At 46.6% G+C, this 18,734-nt stretch overlaps 1 protein-coding gene across 1 annotated transcript in view; it reads left to right on the forward strand.

The window, feature by feature from the left end:
- Window positions 1–7,849, forward strand: part of ZER1 (zyg-11 related cell cycle regulator) — a 20,192-nt gene extending 12,343 nt beyond the window's left edge. Inside the window, exons 8-15 of the mRNA XM_007944254.2 lie at window positions 258–473; window positions 1,306–1,347; window positions 1,518–1,637; window positions 2,328–2,443; window positions 2,787–2,975; window positions 4,088–4,185; window positions 5,872–5,974; window positions 7,792–7,849. Coding sequence (XP_007942445.2) covers window positions 258–473; window positions 1,306–1,347; window positions 1,518–1,637; window positions 2,328–2,443; window positions 2,787–2,975; window positions 4,088–4,185; window positions 5,872–5,974; window positions 7,792–7,849 — 942 coding nt within the window. The remainder of the gene's footprint in view (window positions 1–257; window positions 474–1,305; window positions 1,348–1,517; window positions 1,638–2,327; window positions 2,444–2,786; window positions 2,976–4,087; window positions 4,186–5,871; window positions 5,975–7,791) is intronic.
- The last annotated feature ends 10,885 nt before the right edge of the window (window positions 7,850–18,734 follow it).

Here is an 18,734-nt window from a genome sequence, read left to right on the forward strand (position 1 = left end):
GAAGTGGGAGGGGAGCTGCTGCATTGTAAATTTTGGTCAATGACATGAGACAAAGTATATGTGAACTGCTGTATAAAAAGTGTATTTACTCTGTAAATCTTCACCCAAATCCTAATTTAAAAAAAAAAAAAAAAACCTTGTCATCTTCTCCTCCAGGATGCCCTCATATGTATGATCTCATGTCTCTAGAGAGCCCCTCCAGTCTCGCTCCAGAGTCTGACCTGAACGCCTCCCACTTGTCTCCTGTCCTGGCTCAGGTTCAGCGGAATTGCTGTCTGACCCTCTGCAACTTCAGCATCCCCGAGGAGCTGGAATTCCAGTACCGCCGGGTCAATGAGCTCCTGCTCAGCATCCTCAGCCCCACGCGGCAGGACGAGTCCATCCAGCGCATCGCCGTACACCTGTGCAACGCCCTGGTCTGCCAGGTGGACAACGACCACAAGGAGGCTGTGGGCAAGATGGGCTTTGTCGTGGTACGCACAGGCTGGGCAGCCCCTCCGCCCTGTTCCCTTCTTCCTGTATAGCCCTGCTGCCTGAATTCTCACCCAGTCACTAGGAGCCTTTACCCACCATACTCCACAACCCTGTGTGTTGGAGGAGAGTGTCAGGGGAGGGCTCACAGTGAAGAGGCAGGGACTTTGCTGAAGCATGAGGATTTAAGCTAGAGAAAAGGAAGAATTTCCTAGTAGTGAATAGTACTTAGAGTTCCTTCACGTAGAGACCCTGTCAGTCTCTCTTATTAGATCCCACTTTAGAAGTCACTTCTGCCTCCTCAGACAGGTTTAGTTCCTCTGTTATGGCATCTTAGTTGGGATTAAATAGATTTTTGAGGGACTGTCTGTTTAATGTCAGCTCCCCACTCATTGTGAATTCTGTAGGGAAAAAGATACCAAGCTTATTTCTTCATCGTTATGTCCCCAGTACTTCCTACCCTAGGTCCTTGTGCATAACAGGGAGATGGTAAATAATTGCTGAAGAGAGGAAGGAAAGAATGAGGAGGGACTAGAGAACATCCAGTGTCCTCCTCTCATTTTATCACTGGGGAGGCTGATGCCCAGAGAGGACGAGAGCTGTCCCCAAAGTCACACAGGCCTCAGGTGGTCATGCCAGAGAAGTACTCAGGCTGTCTTTTGCCAAATACTAAGTGTCTATGGATTGAATATCTTCAGACCATCTGCCAAATAAATGTGTAGATTTGGTCTTGTCACCAGGAATCAAATCACTGACTCTCCAGACCCTCTGTCTTGGGTTCTTGGGAGACATGGTAGTTCTTTTTCCCCAGCAAGCCCTCTTCTCTGCCCACAGACCATGCTGAAGCTGATTCAGAAGAAGCTGCTGGACAAGATAGTAAGTTGACTCGTCATAGAGCCACTCTGCCCTCCCCTGCCCTAGGAGGAGACTGGTTTGTCCCTGAGGGTGTCCATATTTTGTTAGGGAACCTCCTCGCTAGGCACCAGGAGCCTGCAGGACCCATCCTGGTGAGCCTTGCTGAGCCCACCCTCCCTTCCCCCTTGCAGTGCGACCAGGTGATGGAGTTTTCCTGGAGCGCTTTGTGGAACATCACAGATGAGACGCCCGACAACTGCGAGATGTTCCTCAACTTCAACGGCATGAAGCTCTTCCTGGACTGCCTGAAGGTAGCACCGGCTTCTGGCAGCAGCAGCTCCTTGACCAGATGGGTCACTTTTCTGTCTCGGAGCTGTCCTACCAACTAAGTCCACCAACAACCTCCTACCATGGTTCTCACTAAAAGGCAGTGGGGGCAGATTCAAGGTCCCCAGCCCAGGATGTGCTGTTAACAGAAACTCCAGAGACCTTCCCTAAGCCAGATAACCTGGATGGTCCTCTCTGGGAGCCCTCCCTCCAAGGGAAAGCCAGCCCCGTTCTCAGCAGTGATTTCACAGACTGCCCTGAATTGGGTCCATTGGGACGTCAGCTGGACGGAGGACAGAATTCTGAGGTCTGTTCATCCTAAAACTAAAACTAAAACTCATCCTGTTTTTCTTGCTCCAGTTTCAGCTGTGAGGCTTCCTCTAAACTGATACATGGAACACTGGTAAATAGAACCATGTTTGTCCCATCCACAGTTTTATAGATCAGCTCTCCATCAGCCTCTGTCTTTGTGGCAAGGACCGCCCCCTTTTAATCCCTTATAATGTATACCCACTGTTACCCTAGGTACACTGGAAGATGGCAGGGGTATACTGCATCCCTTGTATCTAGCTGGAACGGCCAGACAGATGCCCATAAAGCTTTTAGGTAATGATACAAGACACCAAGTAGATAAGTACTAACTGATGTGACTGCAATGGCCCTTATTTTGCCAGGAATTCCCAGAGAAACAGGAACTGCATCGGAATATGCTAGGACTCTTGGGAAATGTGGCGGAAGTGAAGGAGCTGCGGCCCCAGCTGATGACTTCCCAGTTCATCAGCGTCTTCAGGTTGATTCATCCCCTCTTTTCCCTTTTTTGCATTGGCTGCTGGGATGTTGGGAGCGCTTGTGTGTGTTCAGTTGCAGCAACTCCTCTTGGCCCCTATTTCTGTTATAAATATCTCCTTCCCTCTCTAACAGGGTTTCTGGTTTCTTTCTCTTTCAACTCTATGTTAAATTGTCTTCTTGTAGCTGTATCTTAACCAACCTTAGATTCCTTTTAAAAGTAGTCTCACTGTGGATAATAAGCTATAAATAAATAGTACCTCTGGCATCTGGTTTGTAAGTTGGGGATCCAGCGAGTGAAGCGGGACCAGAGGAACGAGACTCCACTTTTCTCTTCTTCCTGGCAGCAACCTGCTGGAGAGCAAGGCGGACGGGATTGAGGTCTCCTACAATGCCTGCGGTGTCCTCTCCCACATCATGTTTGATGGGCCTGAGGCCTGGGACATCTGTGAACCCCAGCGGGAGGAAGTAGAAGAGCGCATGTGGGCAGCCATCCAGAGCTGGGATATCAACTCACGGAGAAACATCAATTACAGGTGCATCCGAGGAAGGCATGGGGCAGGGAAGTGGGACAAGAGGCCCCTCTCGAGCAAAGTCTGGTCAGACCTTAGCCTTTCTTCTAGCTGTCTCCCAGCTTTTTGTTCTCACTTACTGAGGTCAAGCCACGTTCAGTGAAGAGCATAAGGCACACAACTTACGTGTCCAGCTGGGGCGTTTTTCATGCACATCAGCTCTTGTGTACACCCAAGGCCTGCCCTTTACAAGTAATTTTTGAGTAGTTACTACGCATTTGATACTTGTTTAATTGTGAAAAAAGGAGAAGACACAGATAAAAAAGGAGAAGACACAGATAAAAAGAAACAAAATAGAAATCATTCATACTCTCATCCTTTGAAAGTGAACATCTTACTATTAAAGATGTTAGCATCTTACTGTTTCTTCAAAGGCACCAAAGACGTCTCTCCTTCCAGGTGTTTCCCATGCACAGATTTAATTTATTTAAACCAAGCTGGCATCAGTCCTTAGTATACTGTGACTAAATTTCTACTCGCAAGGTTTGGGTTTCCTCGTCATTTTGTAACAGCTGAGTCACTTCATATGCATGGACGGGCCGTCCTGTGCTGATTTACATGTCAGCTGAAAACCCACATTGGGAGGAATGGGTTTGTGCTTGTAGCTTTGCTCTCATGCCAGTTACCTTAGTTCCTGAGGTGGGAGAAAGTAGAATAACTGGACCAGAGGGTTTGTTCGTGTATTCTTCAGGCTTTTGGTTCCTGACTCTAGGTGACCAAGAAGGGCCTTATAACAAGTGCAGTCACACTTCTGTCTCCCAGCTATCCCTCTCCCCACTCTTCGCTGAGACCCCTAGCTTTTTGCACTCCCTAATCTACATCTGCCCTACCTCCCTTGCAGGCTCATTCTTTTGACCCTCTCATAAGGTCACAAGGGTCTCTTTTTGTGGAGTCTGAATCCAAAGTGTTAAGGAGTCTGACCGAGAGATGAAGGATCCCGTGCCCCCTTCTCCTCTGTATCCTGCTCATGGTTAGTCCTTAAGGCCTTTCAGCAAGGTGAAACCCTGACAAAGGAGACTTCCCCCTACCCTCACCCCCAGCAGGCATCAGAAGTGACCTTGATTCTCTCCTCACAGGTCCTTTGAGCCAATCCTTCGCCTCCTTCCTCAGGGTATCTCCCCTGTCAGCCAGCACTGGGCCACCTGGGCCCTGTACAACCTTGTGTCTGTCTACCGTGAGTATCCACTTGCCTTTGTTCAGACACAGGGGGACTCCCAGCCGAAAGCTGGCTTGCCCTCCCCTCAGGGAGCCTTAGTCCAGGAGGGGAGCACTAAGACCTGCTGTAAGCACTTGTGTCTTAAACAAAGCCTCCCCTTTCTATGCTTTGTAGGATGCCTAGAAGAAGCAGGTCTACCAGGTAACAGGGCCCACCTAGAGTTCCCAGACAGCTTTCATAATGCTTCCTGTTTCAGTGTGAGTGGGTAGCCAAAAATCACCAGGCACAGTGGAGAGCTTTCTGCATGACAGGGTAAGACCAACCCAAACAAAGAGAAGAACTAAGTCCTGAGGAAACAGGTATCAGAACAGGAGAGAACTTTAAAACAACTCTAATTTGTACCCTCAAAGAGAGCCCCACACTCACACAGAAGAGCCTGAACTGTCCTGTTTGCACAGAAATTGCTTCTGGGGGAGAAGAGAGAAAGGTGCTAAGAGGTTGTGGTGGCAGACCGAGTCTGACCTCCAGTTCTCTCCCTCACCAGTTAGGTGACCTGGAGCAGGTTTCCTCATTTTTAAGAGGGGATAACCATACTTCATAAGGTTGATGTGAAAAGAGAACCAATGTCAAGTGTCCAGCCTAGTGCCTGGACTGTCGAGACTGCCCCTGTTAACTGGCAGAATGGTTAAGAGTATAGCCCCTGGGGGCTGACTGCCTGATTTGAAACTTGGCTCCACCTGTGTTATTTTGGATGGGTTTCTCAACCTCTCTCTGCCCCAATTTCCTCCTCTTTAAAATGAGATAATAATAGCATGGACCTCATAGAGTGTTGTGAAATAAGACACATAAAGCACTTACAGCAGTGCCTGGCACATACCCCCTGTTCAATAAACAGCTTTTTTTGTTATTACTGTGTTAATGGTCTTACTAACAAAAGGCAGCACATAGTACAGAGGAAGGATCCCTGAGCTGAGATCCCTCAGACACGCCTCTGGGGTGACTTTGCATGAATTACTTCACATCTCTGAACTGAAGTTCAGAAATACAAATGGAAATTATCAAAATAACTCCTTTTGCATAATGCTGCTGGAAGTCTGAATAAAGACGCCTGTGTTCTCTGTGGCCTATAAAGCCCTAGATGCTGAGCACTAGAATGTTCTTTGCTGGGGGGTAAATGTGAAACCAACCAGTTAGGAAGGCATGGTGGTTCCACTAAGTTACCATCTCTCAGTCATTGATCTCCAGCCTGGCTGGTCACCAGAATCACCTGGTGGTGTTTTGTTAAAAATACAAATTAAATAAATGCAGATACAAAGAAACATAGGTTCTTGGATCTGTTGAATCCAACTACCTGGGGACAAACTGTAGGAATCTGTATTTTTACAAAAGCTCAGATGACTGTCATGTCAAAGAGCCACTAGTCTGGGTGATACTTTCTCTAGGGTGAGATCTATAAAACAAACGCAGCAGCTCCAAGCCACAGTAGGGAAGACCGCTGTCCACATCCTCACCACCCACTTCTCTGCTGATGGACGGCCCACACAGCTGAGTAAACGGGCTTCACCCCCAGGTGAAGCCCTTTGCCCAGGCATCCTCATCCTTCTCCTTTAGGAAGTGGTCCTCAGGGCAAGCTTGGGTTTCCAGGCCCCAGGCTGCTAGAAGACCCATCCTGGTAACGTGTGCCCCTCTGCCCCTACCCTACAGCGGACAAATACTGCCCCCTGCTGATCAAAGAAGGCGGGATGCCACTTCTGAGGGACATGATCAAGATGGTGACTGCACGGCAGGAGACCAAGGAAATGGCCCGGTAAGAGATAGGCAGTGTGTTTCTACTTGGCACCTTGATTTGGGTGACTTGAAGGACACAGTGGAGAATTGAGGGATACCTGTGGTGATTAGGAGTGGCTGAAATTCCCAGGGGGAGCTTGGGGTGGAGTGTGGAGGTGGACAGTATATTGATGTCCAGCTGGGGACTCCTTGAATGTCATTTTGGCCACTGTGTGGCCAGAAACTAGATAATCAAGCTCTGAATGGTACACTGTTGCTCTAATTTGTAAGCTTAGTTTTTCTTTTATTCCTAACAAATTCCATCCTCTCATTACTGGGCATTAGCATACCAGGTGAGAATATTTTATTACTTTTGGCCAGAGACATTCCAGCTAAGGAGAGGACACAGTGTGGTAAAATATAGAGATCAAAACAGGGCAAAGTGTGAGTTTCTGAATGTGAAAGTCACTGACACAACAGAGTTGTTAGACTTTTCATTACTGTGTGGTTTTAGACAAAATCGCATTGGGCCTGAATGTAGCATCAATCAGTGCACTAGAGAGACTCAGGGACACATGTCAGAATCAGCAGAAACTAACTTGCTTTGTTTGGGATCCAGTCTAGAAGACACAGTAGTTAAATTTACCCCAATAAACTTTTGTCATAGTTCTAAAACTATTCTACAGTGTAGAATAAAAAGTGATGTGAAAGAGGGGTTTGTAGAGCTTCTACAGTCAACAGCTCCCTGAGTGGGGGTGCATTGGCTGACTCTGCTGTTATTTTCAGCAAAAGGCACTGTGTAGAAATTAATTGCAAACAGCAAAACATATATATGATTGAGAAAGGTAAAATGAGTGGTTCACAAATTTAATCTCTCTAAAGAATCACCTGGAAAGATTTCCAAAACGTACAGGCTTCACTCCCTAGGCTTTCTTTGCCAGTGGGCCTGGGAATATTCTTTTTTATAACATGTATTCCCAGAAATTTGAGAAGCACTGAGTAAAGCTGACCAGTAACATATCCCAGTGACGGTAGACATTTTTCTAAGACCTGAAATGTATATCTGAATTGGTCATCCTGTTTGACAGCAAGGTTTGCATGACATTTTGTCATGTGGGTAGTACTTGAAAGGACACAGAGGAGAAGACTTTCCACTTGCCCACAACTCTCTGCCCTCCTTCCAACCATCCCTTACTTCCTGAAAGGCACTGGGCCACTTCTTCAGTGCCTTGAGGCTGCAGTGAATCTCCCCTTCCCCAGAGGTGTAGTACTGAATGGGAAGGCTGGCCATCTAGGGTGACACTTGACAGTCATGGGGTAGTGGTTCCAGGGGTCAGTCTGGAGTGGGCAATAGACTCACTCTGAGCATGAGTGGTGGTTCCCGAATGCTACAGCTTCCCCAGCCCTACCCCAGACCTGCTGCTGAATCAGGATCTCTGGGTGAATCTCTGTGATCTAGATTCTCTAAGTGACTGATGTGGGGACCACTAGTGGACTTTGGGGAAGAAAAACACCTAGGGGAGTGGGAAAACAGAGAAGAAGATGCTGCTAAAGAAAAGACCAAAAGGGATTTGGAGGTCAGGCCTGAGATGGTTTAGGAGACCCCCTAACCATAGATACTCTAGGACTGAGGGGCAGGAGGAGGGGCACATGGGGAAGAACCAGAAGAGCACAGGTTGATGGCTATTCATGGCCACAGGTAACCATTTCCTGGTGCACTTGCTGGCCACTCTGCTGGCCCCTTTATAGGCATGATCTCAGTCAATGTCAATGTCATTGTTAACTTTTGCTCACCCAGCTACTTGATCACCCCAGGCCTGGGCCTACCCTCCAGTCCTCTCTCCCTATTGTCTCCAGGAAGGTGATTGAGCACTGCAGTAACTTTAAAGAAGAGAACATGGACACATCCAGATAGAGGCCTCTGCCCCCACGGCTGCCATTGCTCTGGACCTCAAGGCCAGGAGGAAGCGCTCTCAAGCAACCCAGCTGGAAGACCCCCTTCCAGGGAGCCTCCCACAAGAAGAAGAGGCATGGGGGAACTTTTGCACAACCGACGCTTTTCCTTAACATTAGTGAGATATATATATTATATATATATATATGTTATATATATATATATATTTTTTTTTCTTTTGGTGGTTAGGAAGTGTGAAGTTTTGTGTGTATGATTTCTGTACAAAAACAAAAGAAACTCTCCCTGAGTCTCTGCAGCTTCCTTGGCCATTCTCAAGCCCAAATTCAAAGCCTTCATCACTGTCACACTCACTCCTACCCCAATCAGGCTAAACGCCTATGACATTGTGAGTGTCTGGTCCTTTCCCAGTAAAATCAGATGTTGCCCTTGCTTCCTATTATGAGAAGCAGCAGGCCTTTTACAGCCCATTCCAGGACCCCAACCTGCCCACCAAAGCCTGAGAACCCCCTCTGGGCTCCTCAGCTCAGCTGGTAGGGTTTGGAGATTAAAACTAACCCCACTGGGTCTCCCAGAAGCCTTGGTGCTCCCAACTGTGAGCCGTCTGGGGCAAGAAATTGAGCTGTTCCTAGGCCTTGGTCTGGGCAGCCCTAGCCCCAGAGGACCCACAAGGAGCGGGGCCTACTGTAGCCCTGCTGCTCTCTAACCAGGCCTGCCTGAGGCCATGCTGCTATGGAGGCTACCTCCTAGTCTCCCACCAGGTCCCAGGCTGCTGAAGGCCCCACCCCAGGGATGGTTAGAATTCAAGGGCAGGTTCGACTGCCCCTTCTGCCAAACATATCCAGAACCTGCCCCCAGCCTGGAAGTCAGCACCTTCTGGGGCCAGGGGCTTGCTCCCTCACTCCAGGGCCCCTCATCTGCCTGCAAACACCCAAGGTGCCCAGGCACTCCCACCAGCAGAACTGAGCCTGCCATACTCGCCCCTGCCTGCCCTGCTGCTGAGAGGACCCCTACCTCTCTCGGAAGTAGGTGGTCCCCCTTACATGCCAGCCTTTCACTGTGGCGACAGGCAGATATGCCTCCAGACCAGCACCCAGAACACCTTGCCAGCACCACTTGCGTCCCCTATGCCCCTGCTCCCGCTCTGCCCTGCAGCTTTACCTTAGAAACCTCTGTGCTGTGTTTCAGAGAAGTGTGAGCCACAGATGTGTCTCTATCTTGTGTAATTCTGAACTGCTTCTCACTGGGACAGATGGGTGGTGAATGAGGCCCACCCAGAATGAGTGGGCCTGGGGAGCAGAGCTGACCCAGAAGGCAGCCCTTGGGAAATGTTTCTTCTTCCCACCTCCTTCCCTGGTCCTGTTTTTGGGTTCTCCTAGCATTTCTGCCTCCAGGTGGAACTGGCTAGGTTTGCAGCCTCTGGGGAGAGGCAACTGGCCCTTTCTCCTGTAGCCTCCCCCCAACAGTCGGGAAGGTGGTAGCTGCCCCATCCATGTCCCCAGCTTGGCAGATGGGCCGCATCTCCCTGTCTCTTCCACGCTCATCTGGCTTGCGCCAGACCCAGTGAGCTCATCTCACATTGCTTCACCACCTGGGGCCCGGTAACTGTCTGTAATTTGGGGTGTCACAGAAATACATTTTTTTGTGCAAAGTGCAGAGGAGCAGAGCGTGTTTTTTAATGAAGGGATGGGGGTACCTAGCCTGGCTTCCAGGGTGAGGAGGGAGGCCTGGGCTTGCTCCAGCAGTGGGCTTTGAGTGTGGGTAATTCTGTGGCAGGGAGGGATGTGTATGTTCAATCGGTTTGTGTGCCCAGCCACAGGGCCAATCAACTGCAGGCTAGAAACAGGTGGCAGAACGGGATGAAGTACTTGTTCCCTTGAGTACAGCTGTCACCTGAACCAATGGGGCCTTGCCCAGGATGTCTGAGTCTGGTGATGGAGATGGATGTTAAATAGAAGATTATGACCCAATATGTGGCATGTTTGGGAGCTCTGGTAGTGTAGTGCCTAAAGCACTTGACTGCTGACCAGAAGGCTGGTGGTTCAAACCCACCAGCCACTCCTCGGAAGGAACATGGGGCAATCTACTTCCGTAGTGATACTGCCTCGGAAACCCAAGGAGGGGTCGCTATGAGTCGGGTCCGACTCGACGGCACATAGCAACAACAACATGTGGCATGTTGGGGGAGAGGAGGACAGAGAAGGCCCCTCCTGCAGGTAGTGGGTATGTGTTGGGGGTCAAGGAAGCTAGTTTGCTGGGCAACAGTGCTTCAGGGAGAGGGAAGAGCAGGTGTCAGGTACAAGACAGCACGGTCTTCTCACTAGAGGAGATGGCTGAGCTGAATCAGTGGAAAGATGAGGCTGCTAAGCCTGGCCCTAGGGACCTGTGGAAAGAGCATCTTAGACAGAGGGCCCTGCTGGGCAAAGGACCTCGCAGCGAGAACAGTGAAGCATCCGTGTGGCTGCAGCTAAGTGAAGGAACAAGGGAGTGAGCAGGAAAAGTAGCTGGGGCCAAATCATGTGAGGTGACCAGACTGGCTCAGCCCAGCACCGTTGTAGCTTAGACCTGTCATCCCAGTGTCATTAACAGTACTTTCTTCCATGTTCAAAGGTGGAATAATAAATTACATGGTTACATTCCTCACAGGCCACATGAGAGTGTGCATTTTATCTCTGTTGTTGTTGTTGTTATGTGCCGTCGAGTCGGCCCCGACTCATAGCGACCCCTCCTTGGGTTTCCGAGGCAGTATCACTACGGAAGTAGGATTGCCCAACCTTCCTTCCGAGGAGTGGCTGGTGGGTTTGAACCGCCAGCCATCTGGTTAGCAGGCAAGTGTCTTAGCCACTATGCTACCAGAGCTCCCGCATTTTATCTCTACATGAGGGTAAATGAGACCCACTATCAGGGAGCGCTGGTGGCGCAGTGCCTACAGCACTTGACTGCTAACCAGAAGGTTGGCGGTTCAAGCCTGCCAGCTGCCCCACAGAAGGAAGATGAGGCGATCTACTTCCATCAAGATTTACTGCTTTGGAAACCCACTGGGGGTTGCTGTGAGTCAGAATCAACTTGATGGCAATGGGTTTTTGTTTTGTTTTGTTTTTTGTTTTTATTGGGAAGCATCAGGACTTGATAAAACATTCTAGAAACAGAGCATTCTGGCTCCTCTCCCACCCTCTTCATGGGGCTTAGCTCTCTTCTTCTCCTTGAACAGGGAACTGGGCCAGGCCTCTCTCTCCCCTGTATGTGACTCACCCCCATCCTCTGGTCACTGGGCCACTGAGCAGGAAAGGCATTGGGAGCTTTGGATTCTGGTAGGTAGTCAGTATCCGGGAGGAAAAAAGGATGATACCAACAGCCTTTATTTATGTGCCAGGCCCTGTGCTAAGGGCTCTGTGTACATTCTACTTCCTCAGTATAATCTTCATAAAAAAAAACTCACTCACTACAGTGGAGTCGATTCAACTCATAGTGACCCCTCCTTGGGTTTCCAAGGAGGTATCTCTATGGAAATAGATTCTCCAGTCTTCCTTCTGAGGAGTGGCTGGTGGGTTTGAATCCATTTTACAGATAAGAATGCCTCAAGGTTACCATAGTAAAGGAGGGAAAAATGAGATTCCCCAAATGTGCCAGGCTCTCTAGCTCCCCAGCCCTGACTCGTGCCATTTGCTGTGTCCTGAACACATTCCACCTCTACTTTGCCCAGCTAAACCTAATCATCCCATCACAGCATTTATCTCATTATGTCATCTCCAGGGGCCAGCACTGCCTTGGCAGCCTCTCCCATTAGACTGTGCTAGGTCAGAGACCTGTTGTGGCCCAGCATACTGCACAGAGCCTGGCACATCAACTTGCTGGATGAATGGAAGGGAAGGAGGGAGGCTAGGCAGGACTTCGAAACATTCTATAGCCCAGGGTGCAGTCTTCTGTTTCACAGATGAAGAAATCATGTTTCGTCAATTGTCCTCAGAGATGACTCACCTTTCCAAAGGTAGACTTGATATCTAAATTAGAAAGCCATTTTATTGATTCTCTGTAAGGAATATGACTTCTAACAGGAACCGAATCATCCTGTGGACTAATAGATCTGTACGTGATGCTCAATGTCAGTGGCAGATGGGAAGATGCTTGGGGAGCACGTTTCTGGGCAAGAATGTTGTGGGTGATCGCAACATCTCAAAGATGCTGACCTGCAATGAACCCACACCTGCCTTAGTGTAATTAACTTTTTTATTTCTCTCCCAGGAAGATGTGAACCCCTGAAGGCAGGGATCAGTCTGGACCCCTGGACCAGTTAAGCTGCTTTAGATAACCTTAGGAGTAACAGGGCTCACAGAACCAGGCAAGCTGGTCTTCCAGGCCTCAGGAGAGATGTGCACCAGACCAGCTCAAGGGCTCGGGGAACAGGCTGGCTGGCCTTTCCAGAGCACTGCCATCAGGGTGATCAACCCATCCTGGCTGATCTCCTTCTCTGTATCCCTATGCTCACAGTACAAAGCCCTGGATTCTAAGACAGAGTGGCCATCTTAAGTCCTATGTCCCAACTCCTTGGGGACAGGGAGATTGGCAGGTGATTAACAGTACTACCAAGGCTATATTTGGTGGGTAGGGAGAGTCCTGCAAGACCAGTCTAGGTGCCGGTACCAGATCAAGGAGGACATGGATCCCAAGCAGTGTGAACGCCATGCCCAGCACAGTTCCTGGCTCAGAACCTTCAGAATTATTTGTTAAATGGGATAATGTGCTGCAGGTTCCTACTTGGCACAGTCATGCATTCATTTCAGTCATGAAGATTGGGTTGCCAGTAACAGGATACTCAACTCAAAACCCTGCCAAGATTAGTCAAAGGTGGGAATCACTGGCTAATGCAACTAGGAAACCCAGGGGTAGAAATCTAGACGTGGCTGGATCCGGAGGTCCCATACAGTGTTGGTAAGACTGTCTCTCAGTCCCTCTTTCAGTGCTGCTTGTCTCTACATCTCTTTAGAAGTTGTCCTCATTCTTGCCATAAACAGGCTGTGTCTACATGGTGTGAAGATAGGTGCTGGTTTCCCCTTGTGTACCATTCCTTATCTTGAGATCCAAAAGAATGCTCTTTCTCGACAACTATATAGTATTTTGATTGACTCTGCTGGGTCACATGCCCACCACCTAGTGTCAGTCACTGGAGACAATGTGATGGGGAATCATATGCCCACCACCTAGGGTCAGTCACTGGAGACAATGTGATGGGGAATCATATGCCCACCACCTAGGGTCAGTCACTGGAGACAATGTGATGGGGAATCATGATTGGTCTTGCTGACTGACATACCTACCTCACTTTTCCTGTCGGGTGCAGACGGTCCTAACAGAACCACATGTGATGGGGAAGAGGCACTGATTCTCCAAACAGAAAAAGCTGATAAAAACAAATGTCAGAAGGGTATGCTTCAGAGCTGGGTCAGGGCCATCTGATGGAGGCAGGAGATAAATGTTATTATCAGTGGGAGGTGGTGAATGGAGAGTCAGGGATAATGGGGAAGATCTGGGGACGTAATGATGGAGTGTGAGCAGCTAACGATGAAGTATCATATTAGAACAGCCTAAAGCATCCTGTTGGGAAAGTCAGTCTGGCAGTGTGTAAGTGGTGGGTTAGAGCAGGGAATACAAAATAGAGGGCTGTGCTACACACTATCTTTCCATTATATAATCCTTTCAGTAATATTGTTGTTGTTGTCCTTGTTGTTAGGTACCATCGAGTCAGTTCCAACTCATAGTGACCTTATGTACAACAGAAGGAAACACTACCCAATCCTCACCATCCTCACAATCATTGCTATGTTTGAACCCATTGTTGCAGCCACTGTGTCAATCCATCTCATTGAAGGTCTTCCCTCTTTTTTGCTAACCCTCTCCCAAGCATGATGCCCTTCTCCAGGGTTTGGCCTCTCCTGTTAACAACAGGTCCAAAGAATGTCTGGTGAAGTCTAGCCATCCTCACCTATAAGGAGCATTCTGGCTACACTTCCTCCAAGACACATTTGTTCATTCTGGTACTCCATGGTATATTCAATATTCTTCACCAGCACCATAATTAAAATGCATCCATTCTTTGGTATTCCTTACTCATTATTCAGCTTTTGCGTGCATGAGACTGTTGAAAATAACATGGCTTGGGTCAGGCACCTGAATCTTCACAGTGACCTCTTTGCTTTTTAACTCTTTAAAGGGGTCTTTTGCAGCAGATTTGCCCAATGCAATACATGGTTCTATTTCTTGACTACTGCTTCCATGGGCATTGATTGTGGATTCAAGTCAAATTAAATCCTTGACAACTTCAATATTTCTTCCATTTATCATGATGTGGTTTCTTGGTCCAATTGTGAGGAATTTTATTTTCTTTATGTTGAGGTGTAATCCATACAGAAGTCTGCAGTCTTTGATCTTCATCAGTAAGTGCTTCAAGCCCTCTTTGCTTTCAGCAAGCAAGGTTGTGTCATCTGCTTATTGCAAGTTGTTAATGAGTCTTCCTCCAATCCTGATGACATGTTCTTCTTCATATAGTCCAGTTTCTCAGATTATTTGCTCAACATACAGATTAAGTAAATACAGTAAGAGGATACAACCCTGAAGCATACCTTTCCTGATTTTAAACCATACAGTATCCCCTTGTTCTGTTCAAATCACTGCCTCTTGGTCTATTACCACATGAGCACAATTAAGTGTTCTGGAATTACCATTCTTCCCAATGTTATCCATAATTTATTATGATCCACATAGTCTAAGGCCTTTGTATAGTCAATAAAACAGGTAAACATCTTTCTGGTATTCTTTGTTTTCATCCAAGACCCATCTGACATCGACAATGACATTCCTCATTCCACGTCCTCTTCTGAATCCAGCTTTTCTGGTAGTTCTCTGTCAATGTGCTACCACAACCATTATTGCATTATCTTCTGCAAAATTTTACTAATGATATTGTTTGAAAATTTCTGCATTCTGTTGGATCACCTTTCTTTTGAATGGGCACAAATATGGATCTCTTCCAGTCGGTTGGCCAGGTAGCTGTCTTCCAAATGTCTTGGCATAGCCAAGTGAGCTCTTCCAGCACTGCATCTGTTTCCTGAAACATTTCAGTTGGTATTCTGTCGATTCCCTAGAGCCTCGTTTTTAACCAGTTCCTTCAGTACATCTTGGACTTCTTCCTTCAGTACCATTGGTCCTTGATCATATGCTACCTCCTGAAGTGGTTGGACATTGACTAGTTCTTTTTGGTAGAGTGATTCTGTGTATTCCTTCCATCTTCTTTTGATGTTTCCTGTATCATTCAATATTTTCCCCATAGAATCCTTCAATATTGCAATCCAAGGTTTGAATTTTTTCCTCCTATTCTTTCAGCTTGAGAAATGCCAAGTGTGTTATTCTCCACTGATTTTCTACCTCCAGGTCTGCACATTTCATTATAATACATTATTTTGCTTTCTTAAGCCACCCTTGGAAATCTTCTCTCCAGCTCTTTTACTTCATTATTTCTTCCATTCACTTTAGCTATTGCATATTCAAAAGCAAGTTTTCTTCTCTCATGCATTCCAGTCTTTTCTTTTTTACCTATCTTCTTAATGACCTTTGCTTTCTTCATGTATGATGTCCTTGATGTCATCCCATAACTCACTTAGTCTTTGGTCATTAGTGTTCAGTGCATCAAATCTACTCTTCAGATGGTCTCTAAATTCAGGTGGGAAATACTCAAGGTTGTATTTGGGTGGGGCAATGAATTTTTTTTTTTTTTTTTTTGTTATTTGGGTGAAAGTTTACAGAGCAAATTCACTTTCCATACAGTGGCTCACATATATTTTGTCTCATGACATTGACTACAATTTCCCACAATGCAACAGCTCCCCTCCCACTTCCTCTCCATAGTTACCAAGGTTGTATTTTGACTCTTGTGGACTTGTTTTAATTTTCTTCAGCTTCAACTTGAACTTGCCTATGAGAAATTGGTGGTCTGTTCCACCGTCAGCCATTGACCTTGTTCTGATTCATGATATTGAACTTCTCCATCTCCTCTAGTCGATTTGATTCTTGTGTATTCCATCCAGTGAGCTCTACATGTATAGTTGCCATTTATGTTGTTGAAAAAAGTATTTGCAATGAACATGTTGTTGGTCTTGAAAGATTCCATCATGCCATCTCCAGTGTCACTTCTATCACCAAGGCTGTCATTTCCAATGGGTGATCCTCCTTCTTTGTTTCCATCTTTCACATTCTAATCACCAATAATCAATAATGCATCTTGATTGCATGTTTGATCAATTTCAGACCCCAGGAGTTGGTACAAATCTTCAATCTTAGTAGCTGGGTACTGTCATCATCCTCGTTATATAGAAACAAAAATAGAGCTCAGATGGATTCCATAACTTGCTCAATGTTGCACAGATAGGAACAGAAGGTGCTGGTATTTCTGACTCTGAACCAAGTTGGCGCCCCTCTAGCCAGAATCAGTGTACCACAGACCTCCACTCTGCTCTGATTCTGCTTGCAATATCTGACTATGAATAGCAAACAGGTAAGGGTATCAAAAACAGTTACAGCAGTCTATCAAGAAAACTGCCAGAAATTCAAGCTGGATTCAAAAGAGGATGTAGAATGAGGGATATCATTGCTGACGGCAGATGGATCTTGACTCAAAGCAGAGAATACCAGAAAGATGTTTACCTGTGTTTTGACTATGCAAAGGCATTTGACTCTGTGGATCATAACAAATTATGGAAAACACTGAGAAGAATGGCAATACCAGAACATTTTAATTGTCCGCATGAGGAACCTGTACATAGACCAAGAGGCAGTGATTTGAACAGAACAAGGGGATCCTGCATGGTTTAAAATCAGGAAAGATGTGCAGCAAAGCTGTATCCGTTCACCATACTTACTCAGTCTGCATGCTGAGCAAATAATTCGAGAAGCTGGACTACATGAAGAAGAACATGGCATCAGGATTGGAGGAAGATTCATTAACAACCTGTGATATGCAGATGACCTTACACGCTGAAAGCAAAGAGGACTTGAAGCACTTACTGATAAAGGTCAAAGACTACAGTCTTCAGTATGGATTGCACCCCAACTTAAAACAAAAATCTTCAAAATTGGATCATTAAGTAAAATCATGATAAATGGAGAAAATATTGAAGTTGTCAAAGATTCCATTTTACTTGAATCTACAATCAACACCTATAGAAGCAGCAGTCAAGAAATCAAATGACAGATCCTGGACAAAATGGAAGAAAAATATGGATCAAAATGCAGAATCATAAAAAAGACCAGACTTAACTGGTTTGTGGTGGTTAGTTGTGTGTCATCTCAGCTGGGCGGCTGGATGGTATTGAGCTTCTCCATCTTCTCTAGTCAATTTGATTCTTGTGTATTCCATCCAGTGAGCTCTACATGTATTCCCCATGATGAAACTGGCAATCAACTCCGTGGTAGAGTCTACTGGAGCCGCGGAGTAGCTGCCTTGGGGATGTGGTCTGCTTCCTGTATAAAAGAAGGCAGCTTTGGGAAAGGTCTCTGAGTTTTTTGGTATGCTTGGAAACTGCAGGTAGCCAAGTATTCATTTAGCCACCTGCCACGTTTCCTGTCGGTCTTGGGACTGTCTCCGGACTTGAACTAATGGCCTGCCATGTTGTTTGGTAATCTTGGGATTGTGCCATTTTATCTGTCAGCTTGGGTTTGTCAGCCTCAGCAGCCAGCAGCTGCCTAAGAAAAGCCTCCAGCTTCAGTGGGCCAGGAGCAAGAGGCAGAGCTGAAGCCCAAGGTCAAGGGGCTTTCACTCAGTCCCTAGAGCTTACACCTTGAACTCGGACTTTTAGCCTCCTAAACTGTACAAGAATAAATCCCTATCTGTTAAAACCACCCTTTTGTGGTATTTCTGTTAGAGCATCATTAAAGGATCAAAACAATGGTCTGAGAGATTGGTGGAACGTCCAAGACTGTGGCCATTAGACACTCTTCAAACCTGGAACGGAACCCATTCCCTGGGATCCCCTTGCAACAACACAGGCATATGAGGTAAGAAATAACACTCGTGAGGAACGTGTTCCTCAGGAAAATAAAAAGTTACAAATCCATAGTATTTGCCCCAAAACAAAGCTCAGAAGACAGGAAGGGGTAGGAAAGATCGATGAACGGAAAAGGGGAACTCAGAGAGGAAGCAGGAAGAGTGCTATTAGGTTGAAAAAATTGCAATTAATGTTACAAAACAAACAGTGTGTAAATTGTTGAATGGAAAACTGATTTGCTCTGTGAACCTTTACCCAAACCACAATTGGGGAAAAAAAAAAAAAAAATCAAACTACATACACTATCGGTCAAATTCGCTGCAAAAGATCTCTTTAAAGTGCTAAAAAGCAAAGATGACATTTTGAGCACTCAAGTGCACCTGACCCAAGCCATGGTATTTTCAGTCTCCGCACATGCATGTAAAAGGTGGATAATGAATAAAGAAAACTAAAGAATTGATGCATTTGAATTATGGTGTTGGCAAAGAATATTGAATATACCATAGACTGCCAGAATAACAAACAAATATATCTTGGAAGAAGTGCAGCCAGGGTTCTCCTTAGAAGTGAGGATGGCAAGAGTTCATCTCACATATTTTGGACATGTTATCAGGTGGGACTAGTTCCTGGAGGACATCATGCTTGGTAAAGTACGGGGTCAGAGAAAAAGAGGAAAACTCTCAGTGAGATAGATGACACAGTGGCTGCAACAATGGGCTCAAATACAGCAACGACTGTGAGGTTGGCCCAGGATCGCGCAGTGTTTCCCTCTGTACTACATAGGGTCGCTGAGTCAGAATCCACGCGAAGGCACTCAACGACGACAAAAATGTGTGTCACCACGAAGCAATATT

This window comes from Orycteropus afer, unplaced genomic scaffold, assembly GCF_000298275.1.
Source record: "Orycteropus afer afer isolate SDZICR_OR568_19922 unplaced genomic scaffold, OryAfe1.0 scaffold00123, whole genome shotgun sequence".
NCBI classification, from domain to species: Eukaryota; Metazoa; Chordata; class Mammalia; order Tubulidentata; family Orycteropodidae; genus Orycteropus; species Orycteropus afer.